Source organism: Coregonus clupeaformis, chromosome 29 (genome assembly GCF_020615455.1).
Source record: "Coregonus clupeaformis isolate EN_2021a chromosome 29, ASM2061545v1, whole genome shotgun sequence".
NCBI lineage: Eukaryota > Metazoa > Chordata > Actinopteri > Salmoniformes > Salmonidae > Coregonus > Coregonus clupeaformis.
The window spans coordinates 63,658,820-63,672,928 of NC_059220.1; the positions used below are offsets into that span (position 1 = coordinate 63,658,820).

The 14,109-nt window shown below is 41.8% G+C and overlaps 1 protein-coding gene across 1 annotated transcript in view; it reads right to left on the reverse strand.

Moving 5' to 3' along the window:
* The window catches only part of LOC121572284 (tumor protein D52-like), a 47,230-nt gene extending 36,585 nt beyond the window's left edge, over positions 1–10,645 (reverse strand). Inside the window, exon 1 of the mRNA XM_045209267.1 lies at positions 10,516–10,645. Coding sequence (XP_045065202.1) covers positions 10,516–10,534 — 19 coding nt within the window. The 5' untranslated portion in view covers positions 10,535–10,645. The remainder of the gene's footprint in view (positions 1–10,515) is intronic.
* Between the last annotated feature and the right edge of the window lie 3,464 nt (positions 10,646–14,109).

Sequence of the window (14,109 nt, forward strand, 5' to 3'; positions counted from 1 at the left end):
GGCCCAGTCTTCTAGGCCTGTGCTTTCCATCACATAGACCCAGTCTCATAGGCCTGTGCTTTCCATCACATAGACCCAGTCTTCTAGGCCTGTGCTTTCCATCATATAGACCCAGTCTCATAGGCCTGTGCTTTCCATCACATAGACCCAGTCTCATAGGCCTGTGCTTTCCATCACATAGACCCAGTCTTCTAGGCCTGTGCTTTCCATCATATAGACCCAGTCTCATAGGCCTGTGCTTTCCATCACATAGGCCCAGTCTTCTAGGCCTGTGCTTTCCATCACATAGGCCCTGTCTTCTAGGCCTGTGCTTTCCATCATATAGACCCAGTCTCATAGGCCTGTGCTTTCCATCACATAGGCCCAGTCTTCTAGGCCTGTGCTTTCCATCACATAGACCCAGTCTCATAGGCCTGTGCTTTCCATCACATAGGCCCAGTCTTCTAGGCCTGTGCTTTCCATCATATAGACCCAGTCTCATAGGCCTGTGCTTTCCATCACATAGGCCCAGTCTTCTAGGCCTGTGCTTTCCATCACATAGGCCCTGTCTTCTAGGCCTGTGCTTTCCATCACATAGACCCAGTCTCATAGGCCTGTGCTTTCCATCACATAGACCCAGTCTTCTAGGCCTGTGCTTTCCATCACATAGGCCCAGTCTCATAGGCCTGTGCTTTCCATCACATAGGCCCAGTCTTCTTCTTACTTTTGATCCACATTCACACTTTCAGTCACACCATGAAAATATAATATCCCCTTGGCCCATTTTTTAGGTAAATTGCAGCTCACACGTTTCAGTACAATGTCTACCCACATCCATTACATCACAGCAGAGGGCTAGATAAAGTAATAAAGTCCAAATAAATACATCATATTGTTTAGACAGACATTCCCAGGGTGGGAGAGAAATTTCCTGTGACCCCTGAGAGGATACAGTAGTTAAGTAACCAATGGAAACTATGGAACTGAGAGAAGAGGAAGAACGGGGTGTTTGTTATCAACTCAGGGCATCTAAACGAGCAAAGGAGGAGAAGTATATGATAACTGAACTGGAGCCTTTCTTTAAGTAACTCTTCTCAGTTACACCAGTAAACCGTACAATAAAACCCTTCCCCCTTCCTGGTAAAACAGTTCCTTTTCAGGCCTTTGTCGTATAGGTTAGCTGAAACTCTAAAAAAGATGGAGACCTGCAATAGAGATAGCACTCTATATTTGTACCAGGGGAATGTCTCAAAAAAGTGTATTAATAAGTAATAAATGTGCTCTTTCATCTGAATTTAGGCTTCATGTTTGAAACCTATTGGTCATTAGGCTACAGATCCAGATCAGCACTCCTGTTCCTTTTACCTGAAGCTCTGACAGCCAACTGAACATCTCACTCTGTTGCCATGACAGCTGCCTGACAAGAAGAAAACAGTGGACTAGCGGTTACATGACACCCTGATGAAAACCTTGGCAATGGAGCCAATTCATATCCATTCGCAGAGTTCACTGGGACAAACTGTTCTGAGTTGAAGAAAGGAAGAAGGTAATAAAAAGGATACATATTTTTCATATTTCCAGTGGCATGTCAAGAACGCTGCCTTTTGTAGGCTATTAAATGCCAGGTCTGCTTTTGATTCAAAAAACTACTTTAATGCAATAGATGTTAACTAAAATAAAAAGTGTATTTTTTTATTTCCGCTCCAGGTTTCTGAACCTCAAGACATATTACAAAACGAGCAGATGGAAACAGCATCACCTCTAAGCGCCCAAGGATTCTCATCCTGCATAGCAGATTATACAAATTTCAGCTGAAAGAAAAGACTAGCAGGTCACAGAGGTCTTCCTAACTGGCAGCCCCTCCTGCAGAGCACACGAACCAGACTGTCTCTGGCATCATCCTGCAATCTGCTGGTTAAACAACACGTGGCTCCCTGGTCTGTCTGGCCTGTATACCTGCTGCCGTGAGACGTGAGCAGGCAGACATGAAGGGAGAGGAGGAAGGAGAGGGAGGGAGGGAGATGGCTGCCCAGCAGGAGAGGAGAAGAAGAAGAGGCAGGGGAGAGGGGAGGAAAGGGAGAGAGGGGGAGAGAGAGAGAGAGAGACACAGAGAGACAGAGACAGAGGGGGCGGGGGTTGGAGTCAAAGCCAGGAAGGATGCATTCAGCTGCTACCTGTCTGGCCCTGCATCGAACCACCTCCCAAGAGGAATGTTAGACAGAATGGGGAACCGAGGGGAGGGAGGGAAGAGGGGAGGGAGGGAGGAGGGAAAGGAGGGAGGAGAACAGGGAAGTGGTCAGAGGGGTGAAGGGGTCATAAGGGACTGGAGAGTGGAAGCAGAAGTAGAGAGTGTTGCTGCTGCTCAACATGACGTTCAAGTGGCATAAGCTACTACCTGGATTGCTCTTGTGCAATGTGTAGCCTAGTTCTGGGCGTAAAATACCAGGCTAGACATGTAGAGACATGATTTGTTTACCCGTTTCAGAGAAGAGTGCTGGTAGACTACTAGACAACATCCAGTAAACAGATGAACCACAAGAACAGTGGTAATAGTACACTTCAGTGACGCTTATCAACTAAGAAGAACATTACCATGACAATAAGCTACGCCTAAATCCAAAGTGTGACAATTGAATTATGACTGTCTACATAAAGCTAAAAATGGCTATTATCGCAAACCTTTAAAAGGACGAAAGAGATACAGTAAATGGCAATCAAGGGTTATAATTATCAAGCCCAGAACAATCTGTATTGCGTACACAGTAAAGTAGACATCTAAAGGTGTAGTGTGTTGGTGTTCCAGCAGCAAACATATGGTAAGACTTATTTTCAAACCACTTCAGTGAAAATAACAGCAAAGCAACAAAGCATGAATGTATTTCTATAAAATACCGGCTAATGTTGGAACCAGTATTATGAATCAACGTTTTCTTTCTTTCATTTTTTTCAAAAGCGTGCAACAAAGTAACAGTTAACTTGAGCTTGGGTTTGTCTGTCTTGTTTTTTCTCCAACATTCAAAGAACATGAGCATTGTACAGTCGTGGTCAAAAGTTTTGAGAATGACACAACTATTGGTCTTCACAAAGTTCGCTGCTTCAGTGTTATGAGATATTTTTATAATTACAAACATTCCATAAGTGTCAAAGGCTTTTATTGACAATTACATTAAGTTTATGCAAAGAGTCAATATTTGCAGTGTTGACCCTTCTTTTTCAAGACCTCTGCAATCCGCCCTGGCATGCTGTCAATTAACGTCTGGGCCACATTTTTGCATAATCAATGCTTGGAGTTTGTCAGAATTTGTGGGTTTTTGTTTGTCCACCCGCCTCTTGAGGATCGACCACAAGTTCTCAATGGGATTAAGGTCTGGGGAGTTTCCTGGCCATAGACCCAAAATGTCAATGTTTTGTTCCCCGAGCCACTTAGTTATCACTTTTGCCTTATGTCAAGGTGCTCCATCATGCTGGAAAAGGCATAGGTCGTCACCAAACTGTTCTTGGATGGTTGGGAGAAGTTGCTCTCGGAGGATGTGAGTGAGCCCACTCCCTTGGCTGAGAAGCAACCCACACAAGAATGGTCTCAGGATGCTTTACTGTTGGCATGACACAGGACTGATGGTAGCGCTCACCTTGTCTTCTCTGGACAAGGTGTTTTCCGGATGCCCCAAACAATCGGAAAGAGGATTCATCAGAGAAAATGACTTTACCCCAGTCCTCTGCAGTCCAATCCCTGTACCTTTTGCAGAATATCAGTCTGTCCCTGATGTTTTTCATGGAGAGAAGTGGCGTCTTTGCTGCCCATCTTGACACCAGGCCATCCTCCAAAAGTCTTTGCCTCACTGTGCGTGCAGATGCACTCACACCTGCCTGCTGCCATTCCTGAGCAAGCTCTGCACTGGTGGTGCCCCGATCCCGCAGCTGAATCAACTTTAGGAGACGGTCCTGGCGCTTGCTGGACTTTCTTGGGCGCCCTGACGCCTTCTTCACAACAATTGAACCTCTCTCCTTGAAGTTCTTGATGATCCGATAAATGGTTGATTTAGGTGCAATCTTACTAGCACCAATATCCTTGCCTGTGAAGCCTTTTTGTGCAAAGCAATAATGACGGCACGTGTTTTCTTGCAGGTAACCATGGTTAACAGAGGAAGAACAATGATTTCTAGCACCACCCTCCTTTTAAAGCTTCCAGTTTGTTATTCTAACTCAATCAGCATGACAGAGTGATCTCCAGCCTTGTCCTCGTCAACACTCACCTGTGTTAACGAGAGAATCACTGACATGATGGCAGCTGGTCCTTTTGTGGCAGGGCTGAAATGCAGTGGAAATATTTTTTTGGTAATAAGTTCATTTTCATGGCAAAGAGGGACTTTGCAATTAATTGCAATTCATCTGATCACTCTTCATGACATTCTGGAGTATATGCAAATTGCCATCATCAAAACTGAGGCAGAAGACTGTGAAAATTAGTATTTGTGTCATTCTCAAAACGTTTGACCACGACTGTACAATGTTAAACTACACTACATGGCCAAAAGTATGTGGACACCTGCTTGTCGAACATCTCATTCCAAAATCATGGCCATTAATATAGAGTTGGTCCCCCCTTTAATGCTATAACAGCCTCCACTCTTCTGGGAAGGCTTTCTACTAGACGTTGGAACATTGCTGCGGGGACTTGCTTCCATTCAGCCACAAGAGCATTAGTGAGGTCGGGCACTGATGTTGGGCGATTAGGCCTGGCTCACAGTCAGTGTTCCAATTCATCAGAAAGGTTTTTTCGATGGGGTTGAGGTCAGGGTTCTGTGAAGATCAGTCAAGTTCTTCCACACCGATCTTGACAAACCATTTCTGTATGGACCTCGCTTTTTGCACGGGGGCATTGTCATGCTGAAACAGGAAAGTGCCTTCCCCAAACTGTTGCCACAAATTTGGAAGCACAGAATCGTCTAGAATGTCATTGTATGCTGTAGCATTAACATTTCCCTTCACTGGAACTAAGGGGCCTAGCCCGAACCATGATAAACAGCCCCAGACCATTATTCCTCCTCCACCAAACTTTACAGTTGGCACTATGCATTCGGGCAGGCAGCGTTCTCCTGGCATTCGCCAAACCCAGATTCGTCTGCCAGATAGTGAAGCGTGATTCATCACTCCAGAGAATGCGTTTCCACTTCTCCAGAGTCCAATGGAGGCGAGCTTTACACCATTCCAGCTGATGCTTGGCATTGCGCATGGTGATCTTAGGCTTGTGTGCGGCTGCTCGGCCATGGAAACCCATTTCATGAAGCTCCCGACAAACAGTTATTGTGCTGACATTGTTTCCAGAGGCAGTTCGGAGCTCGGTAGTGAGAGTTGCATACTCACATACTTTTGTATATATAGTGTATAACATACCGGTTGTATTAGGCCCTACGCTGCCTTTCATTCGATAACAATATCTTATTTAATTGTCTGAGTAATAAAGACAGATTTCCAGCACTAACCGGTCCCGTTCTGTCAGCTTGTGTGGCCTACCACCTCACGGCTGAGCCGTTGTCGCTCCGTTTCCACTTCACAATAACAGCACTTCCAGTTGACCGGGGCAGGTCCAGCAGGGCAGAAATTTGATGAACTGACTTGTTGGAAAGGTGGCATCCTATGACAGTGCCACATTCTAATGCCAGTGTTTGTCTATAGAGATTGCATGGATGTGTGCTCGATTTTATACACCTGTCAGTAACGAGTGTGGCTGAAATAGCCTAATCCACTAATTTGAAGGGGTGTCCACATACATTTTGGCCATGTAGTGTATCTTGTTTTACTGGTATTGATTGAGATGAAAGGCTGGTATATTATTTATTCGGGGTATATCAAATATTTTTTACAAACTTCTGCTGAAGGCTGAACTTGCGTTAGCTAGTATATGCTCTGATTAGCCTACCGCTAGTCTCGCGTTGCCATATCTCCAAAATCACGTCGCCACAGATTGAACAACGAGACAGATATTTCACTGGATGTATAAATGTGAAGCATCCGATGATTGGCGTTTCCACTCACTACCAAATATGGTAGTGAGATGAAGCCCACTGGCCGGCAGTGGGAGAAGATGGAACGAGATGGATTTTGGCCGACATTCTGCAAATTTTCTCATCGATGAAACATTTTTACATTTACATTTTAGTCATTTAGCAGACGCTCTTATCCAGAGCGACTTACAGTTAGTGAGTGCATACATTATTTTTTGTATTTTTCATACTGGCCCCCCATGGGAATCAAACCCACAACCCTGGCGTTGCAAACGCCATGCTCTACCAACTGAGCTACATCCCTGCCAGCCATTCCCTCCCCTACCCTGGACGAATTGTGCGCCACCCCATGGGTCTCCCGGTCGCGGCCGGCTACGACAGAGCCTGGATTCGAACCAGGATCTCTAGTGGCACAGCTAGCACTGCGATGCAGTGCCTTAGACCACTGCACCACTCGGGAGAATGAAACGTTTGATCTCAATACATTTTTCTGTTCCCAAAACTAGAATATGTTATGAACAGAGTAGACTAAATATTGTAGACTTTAACTTTTGCAAAAGTTTTTAAAAATCGTGTTGTTTAAAAGTAGTGCAAAGACGAATTGAGTTATTGCACACGCGCAGAGGAGGCGTTCCCTAACGAAAATATGCAGATGCATGCTAGAACGTGCCAATAGTACCTCGCTAGCTCGTGCTTGGCTCTGCCCACCTTCTTTCTTGTTCTGCCCACTATGACTAATTTGTTCTCATTGGAAACGACAGGCTGTGGCCTATCTTGGTTTAGTTACAGGAAGGCCAAAAATATCATCAAGGACGTCAACCACCTGAGCCACTGCCTGTTCACCCCGCTATCATTCAGAAGGCGAGGTCAGTACAGGTGCATCAAAGCTGGGACCGAGAGAATGAAAAACAGCTTCTATCTCAAGGCCATCAGACTGTTAAATAGCCATCACTAGCACATTAGAGGCTGCTGCTGCCTATTGAAATCACTGGCCACTTAAGAAATGGAACACTAGTCACTTTAATAATGTTTATATATCTTGCACTACATTTACATTTATATTTTAGTCATTTAGCAGACGCTCTTATCCAGAGCGACTTACAGTTAGTGCATACATAACTTTTTTTTTTTTTTCATACCCCCCGTGGGGCACTACTCATCTCATATGTATATACTGTATACATTCTATTCTATAATATTCTACTGTATCTTAGTACATGCCGCTCTGTCATTGCTTGTCCATATATGTATATTTTCTTAAATTCCATCCCTTACTAGTTTTGTGTGTATAGGGTATATGTTGTGAAATGGTTAGATATTACTTGTTAGATATTACCGCACTGTCGGAGCGAGAAGCACAAGCATTTCGCTACACCCGCTATAACATCTGCTAAACACGTGTATGTGACAAATTAAATTTGATTTGATTAATAAAAATCTTTGCTGTCGTTGTTATGCCTCCCGTTGGAGGTCTGGAGAATTTTGTATTGCAGAAACGGTTTGAATGGTCTGCTGGCTCCCAGCGGCAAGGTTTTCATTGGATGTTACATTTAAAGAACCCCTCCCCCGTAGAAGGGGTGCTGTGTGTCATGTGTGTCACTGTTTTCCGTCTGGGTAGTTGTTGTTGCCTATGCTAGCTTCAAGTGCTAGTTTTCAAGTTATCAAGTGTGGCCGACAGGCTGCGATTTATATTTATTGCAATTGAACGTGGATTACACTGGTAAAGTCAAACGTCACAACACGTTCTAAACCGCTCTGGTGACAAACACACATTTTTCCTTGTCGCCATTCATCCACATGGGTGCTGGCTGCACTTTGCTACCAGTTAAAATATTGTGAAGATTGTTAAACTATTATTCAAAACGAACTAGTGTCAATGTTGATTAATCACATATCACAATCCTGCAATAAAGAGGGGAAGGGTTTGTATTCTCAAATGTCCTTTTTGTCTAGTTGTAAGATCTCCAATCTGTTTTATTTGATTGTCACTCTCTCTCAGTATATCAGCTATGTAAATCTATTTTGCAGCTTATCAAATGGCAGGGCTATTAAACTGGCGGCCTGCGGGCCAGATCCGGACCGTTTATTAATTTAGACTGGCCTTTTGATCAATTCTGAACATTATCAAAAGATCTGAAAAAAAAAAAATCCTGCCAGAATCCGACATTCAGTGCCAAAATGACAAGCACCATTGTGTTTGTCTATAGTGTGGTTTCCAGCGGTTTTTAGCAGTTTCTAGTTCCTATGTGGCATGTTGATGATTTTTTCATCATTTGAATTTGGCTCTAGCATTTGAACGCGTTTAACCTACAAAATATTATGATCCCTTTTCTGAAAGACTATGATGCCGTCTCTGATGCTCACAAGGTCTCCTAAGGGAGTGGCACAGAAAAACACACCTAATGACTGAGGGAAATGAGTTCAAAGCATACTTCCTTCAGACTGGAATTTGGCATATCTTTGTAGTATTTATTGAGATGCTTTGTTTTCAGATGATTCAAAAATGACCTAATTACTTTTAAGAAGCTTTTAATAGTTGTTTAAATAAAATAATTAGCAATGATTATCTAATTTTCAATTATTATCCAAATGTTTTGGTTGCACCTCAACTCGCGTTGGTTGACCTCCTCCACTTCTTTCCTAATTACTTTTAGCAACATTTCATTTTAAGAAAAGTGATTTATTGGTGGGTGTGCGTTGCTTTTTTATACAGTTCTACCGAATAATAATCGAATGTGGAAAATGTCCGGCCCCCCTGAAATGTACCTTTTTAACACCTGGCCCCAGTAAGAATATAGTTGAATAGCCCTGTCAAATTTACATTACATTTACATTTTCGTCATTTAGCAGACGCTCTTATCCAGAGCGACTTACAAATTGTCATCACAGTCGTATTGGCACTGAAAGGTATAGATAGTTAGACATAGAGCTGGTGCTAAACTGTAACATCCTGCTAAGTGACCAATAAAGGAGCTGCTATAGAAGGAGAAGGGATGCTATTGGTGCCAGAAGCAGACTCAGTCAAGACAGCCAATAGGCTACAGATGGGGACATGCATGGCTGTTCAATATTTACATTTGGTGCATTATCCCCCCCCCTTCCCCTGTACTGCTGTTTGGAAGCAGGTTGAGACTAGGTGAGCCATGCATTGAGTCTGGATTTTGAAAACCTTAAGAAATGTTTTGTGAATCCAGACCCTGCAACTTTGGTATTAGGTAAGAGAATGCCACAAGGCCGGCTTGAGCAATGAACGGAAACGATGTGCAACAACTAGACAAACAGAGACACAGCCTGAGAGAAAGTCTGTTTGGGCCATCCAGACAGATCTGGGACCAGGCAACTAGAGACAGATCTGGGACCAGGCAACTAGAGACAGATCTGGGACCAGGCAACTAGAGACAGATCTGGGACCAGGCTACTAGAGACAGATCTGGGACCAGGCAACTAGAGACAGATCTGGGACCAGGCTACTAGAGACAGATCTGGGACCAGGCAACTAGAGACAGATCTGGGACCAGGCAACTAGAGACAGATCTGGGACCAGGCAACTAGAGACAGATATGGGACCAGGCTACTAGAGACAGATCTGGGACCAGGCAACTAGAGACAGATCTGGGACCAGGCTACTAGAGACAGATCTGGGACCAGGCAACTAGAGACAGATCTGGGACCAGGCAACTAGAGACAGATCTGGGACCAGGCTACTAGAGACAGATCTGGGACCAGGCTACTAGAGACAGACCTGGGACCAGGCAACTAGAGACAGACCTGGGACCAGGCAACTAGAGACAGACCTGGGACCAGGCTACTAGAGACAGATCTGGGACCAGGCTACTAGAGACAGATCTGGGACCAGGCAACTAGAGACAGATCTGGGACACAGACAACACCAGTTAGACAGTTCTCAGTAGAAACAGAGCAGATGTTCAGGCTAGGGCCCATTGGTGTCAGTGTGCCCCATAGGGTCAAAACTATTGCGCTATAAAGGGGATAGGGTACCATTCAGGAGGTTTAGTCTTTGGACTGTACCGTCTGCATGGGCCGCGGCTTTTGTGGAGCGACGGGTAACGGCGCTTCGAGGGTGACTGTTGTCGATGTGTGCAGAGGGTCCCTGGTTCAAGCCCAGGTAGGGGCGAGGAGAGGGACGGAAGCTAAACTGTTACACAAGGTCGAATTGAGTTTGTGCACACGCGCACTTCACACGTTCCCTAACGGAAATATGTAAATACATACTGCAACGCGCCAATAGGATCTCGCTAGCTTGTGCTTGTCTCTGCCCAACTCCCTGCTTGTTTTGCCCACTATGCTTCATTTGTTCCCACTGTAAACAACACAGATGAACTATCTTGGTTACTTATACATATCTTTCTGTCTATGTTGGAACTTCCCCAGGCTTCCCAACTGTTTCGCGACGAGGCTAGCTTACAGCTAGCTGGCTAACTTTGGTTAAAAACAAACTAAATAGTGCTTTAAAATGCTTGTCAGTAATATGAATGTAATTTTGCAATGTATGCTATAGCAAATACATTACCTTGATCTGCTTCCTCCATCCTTACGCTGTATGCTGTTTCTGCTATTATTTTTTGGTCAAAAAGCTTGCAGGTTCCCCACTTCTCTCCTGCAATTTTGTGCACTCACATGCTGCTAGGCAGTAGGGGTGGGGTCCTCTGTGACGTCAAGCCGTAGAAAGAGCACGTAGAAGTGTAAACAAGAGCCAGGCACGTGGTTAATTTTTTCGCCATCAACTCCAGGGGGGTATCATATAAAGCGGAATCAATGGGTTAGTCAGCTCACTTGCCTTAATGTTTATTATTTTTATTTTTTTTAAGATAAGCTTGAGATGAGCATGGTCTAATTGAGTCAACAACCAAAAACACATATCTAAGTTTAGCTTACCTAATGAACCAGAAAATCAACAGTTATTTATTTTTCTGTCTGTTTATCAAAGTTAGCTGGCTAACTCATTGAACCTGTTTTATAGTATACCCCTCAGTACATTAATCAAACTATCTATTTCAGCACACCAAGGCTGATAAACTAATATTTCATATTTTGTTATGGTGTTTTTCTTCATTTGCATGTAGGATAGCCTAATTGAGGTCTTTGAACATACTGTACATTAATGGATTGAATGTGTGGCAGACTGATCTTCTAGACTATGTTCCAATCTGACCTGTAACCTAATTAATAGATAGACACAGAATATGAGACTTGACTCAGACTATAACCATAGACTGCCTTGACCAGATCCATATATTAAGAAAGATCTAAATACAGCACCTTCAGAAAGTATTCATACCCCTTGACTTATTCAACATTTTGTTGTATAACAGCCTGAATTCAAAATTGATTAAATTGATTTTTCTCTCACCCATCTACCCACAATACCTCATAATGCCAAAGTGAAAACATGTTTTAAGAAATGTTTGCAAAGTTATTGAAAACGAAATAGAGAAATATCTAATTTACATAATTATTCAACCCCCTGAGTCAATACATGTTAGAATCAACTTTGCAAGCGATTACAGCAGTGAGTCTTTCTGGGTAAGTCTCTAAGAACTTTTCACACCTAGATTGTGCAACATGTGCCTATTATTCTTTTTACAATTCTTCAAGCTCTGCCAAATTGGTTGTTGATCATTGCTAGACAACCATTTTCAGGTTTTGCCATAGATTTTCAAGTAGATTTAAGTTGAAACAGTAAGTCGGCCACTCACTGTCTTCTTGGTAAGCAACTCCAGTGTAGATTTCACCCTGTGTTTTAGGTTATTTTCCTGCTGAAAGGTGAATTAATCTCCCAGTGTCTGGTGGAAAGCAGACTGAACCAGGTTTTCCTCTAGGCTTTTGCCTGTGCTTAGCTCCATTCTGTTTCTTTTTTATCCTGAAAAAGTGATACACCATCCAAAGTGATACACCATCCAAAGTGATACACCATCCAAAGTGATACACCATCCAAAGTGCAATAATAACTTCACCATGCTCAAAGGGATATTCAATGTCTGTTTAAAAAAAAAAAATATTGACCCATCTATCAATATATGCCTTTCTTTGTGAGGCATTGGAGAACCTCCCTGGTCTTTGTGGTTTAATCTGTGTTTGAAATTAATGCTCGAATGAGGGACGTTACAAATAATTGTACTGTATGTGTGGGGTACAGAGATGAGGTAGTCATTCAAAAATCATGTTAAACACTACTACTGCACACAGAGTGAGTCCATCCAACTTATTATACAACTTGTTAATCAAATTATTACTCCTGAACTTATTTAGGCTTGCCATAACAAAGGGGTTGATTACTTATTGACTCAAGACATTTCAGCTTTTCATTTTTAATTAATTTGTAAAAAATTCGAAAAGACAATTCCACTTTGACATTATGGGGTATTGTGTGTAAATATGAATTTAATCAATTTTAAATTCAGGCTGTAAGACAACAACATTTTGAAAAAGTCAAGGTGTGTGAATACTTTCTGCAGGAACTGTATTTTACTCTGGCCTTGACACACCTGCCATCATTCATCATTATTGATCTATTCATTCCCATTAAAATAAATAAAAATACATGCATTATAACCACAATAGACACAATTGTGTCCGTAGTACAACACACACATTTGAGCCATTTAAATGGAGAGAGACTGATTGTTTTGGGCATGCATATTTTATTACCCTCCCTCTCTCTCTGGATTTAGACCTGACAAGGCTTTAAATACACATGCCATTACCAGAAGCAGAGTCAGACACTGTGTCCTGGCTTAGTCCTTAATTTACTGACTTTGAAACAGGACACTGAACACTAGGCCTAACAATGCCACTCATTACTGTAACTGTGCTGTAAGTCAGTCAACTCTGTGAATCATGAAAGGCTTCCACCTGCTGGAGCAGCGTAGCAGGAGAAAGTTTCCATGGGATTACATTATCATAGGCTAGAATAGATCAATATAAATTCCCATATTTTGTATGGATCTTTAACTTAAAAAAACAACAACAATGTAAAATCAGGTCTGACAATTAATAATGTATACCAAAACGAATGTTTTATAGACTCCTGATGATGTTGACATAAACATATATGTATTACTATATCATTATACATTTATAAGCCAATTAATTAGGGCTACTTGTTTTGGTCCATTCATCAATAAAACCTCATTTGAATAGCTATATATTCCACTCAGTCACATTTGACTGTGTACATTTCCAAGCAATTAATATTTACTTATTTTGATTGTTATTGATTGAGTATAACATTATCTCTGATATAGCTGTGGTTTTTCACAAAATCTATTTTAACAAAAGATATAGCCTACATTTGGACTAAATTAGTTGTAGTTAATTGTATTATAAGTTTCTAATAAACAAAAGGGGTGATGTTGGATTATTTTTGTTGTTGTTGTTGAAAATAACGAAATAGTAGTGGGGGAAAAGTTGGTATGCAAAGAACCATGAAAGTGTTAATCATTCCCTAACCTTAGACTCAACCCTAACCACACTGCTAACCTTATGCCTAACCCTAACCTTAAATTTAGACCAAAAAGTAGTGGTGTAAAGTACTTAAGTAAAAATACTTTAATTTACTACTTAAGTAGGTTTTTGGGGTATCTTTACTTTACTTTACTTTACTATTTATATATTTTTTAAACTTTCACTTCACTACATTCCTAAAGAAAATAATGTACTTTTTACTCCATACATTTCCCTGATCCCCAAAAGTACTCGTTAGATTTTGAATGCTTAGCAGGAACGGAAAATGACCCAATTCAATTTATCAAGAGAACATCCCTGGTCATCCCACTGCCTCTGATCTGTTGGACTCACTAAACACAAAGGCTTCGTTTGTAAATTATGTCTGAGTGTTGGAGTGTGCCCCCTGGCTATCCATAAATAAATTAAAAACAAGAAAATTGTGCCATCTGGTTTGCTTAATATAATTAATTTGAAATTATTTATACTTTTACTTTTGATACTGAAGTATATTTTAGCAATTACATTTACTTTTGATACATAAGTATATTTAAAACCAAATACTTTTAGACTTTTACTCAAGTAGTATTTTACTGGGTGACTTTCACTTTTACTTAAGTAATTTTCTATTAAGGTATATTTACTTTTACTCAAGTATGAC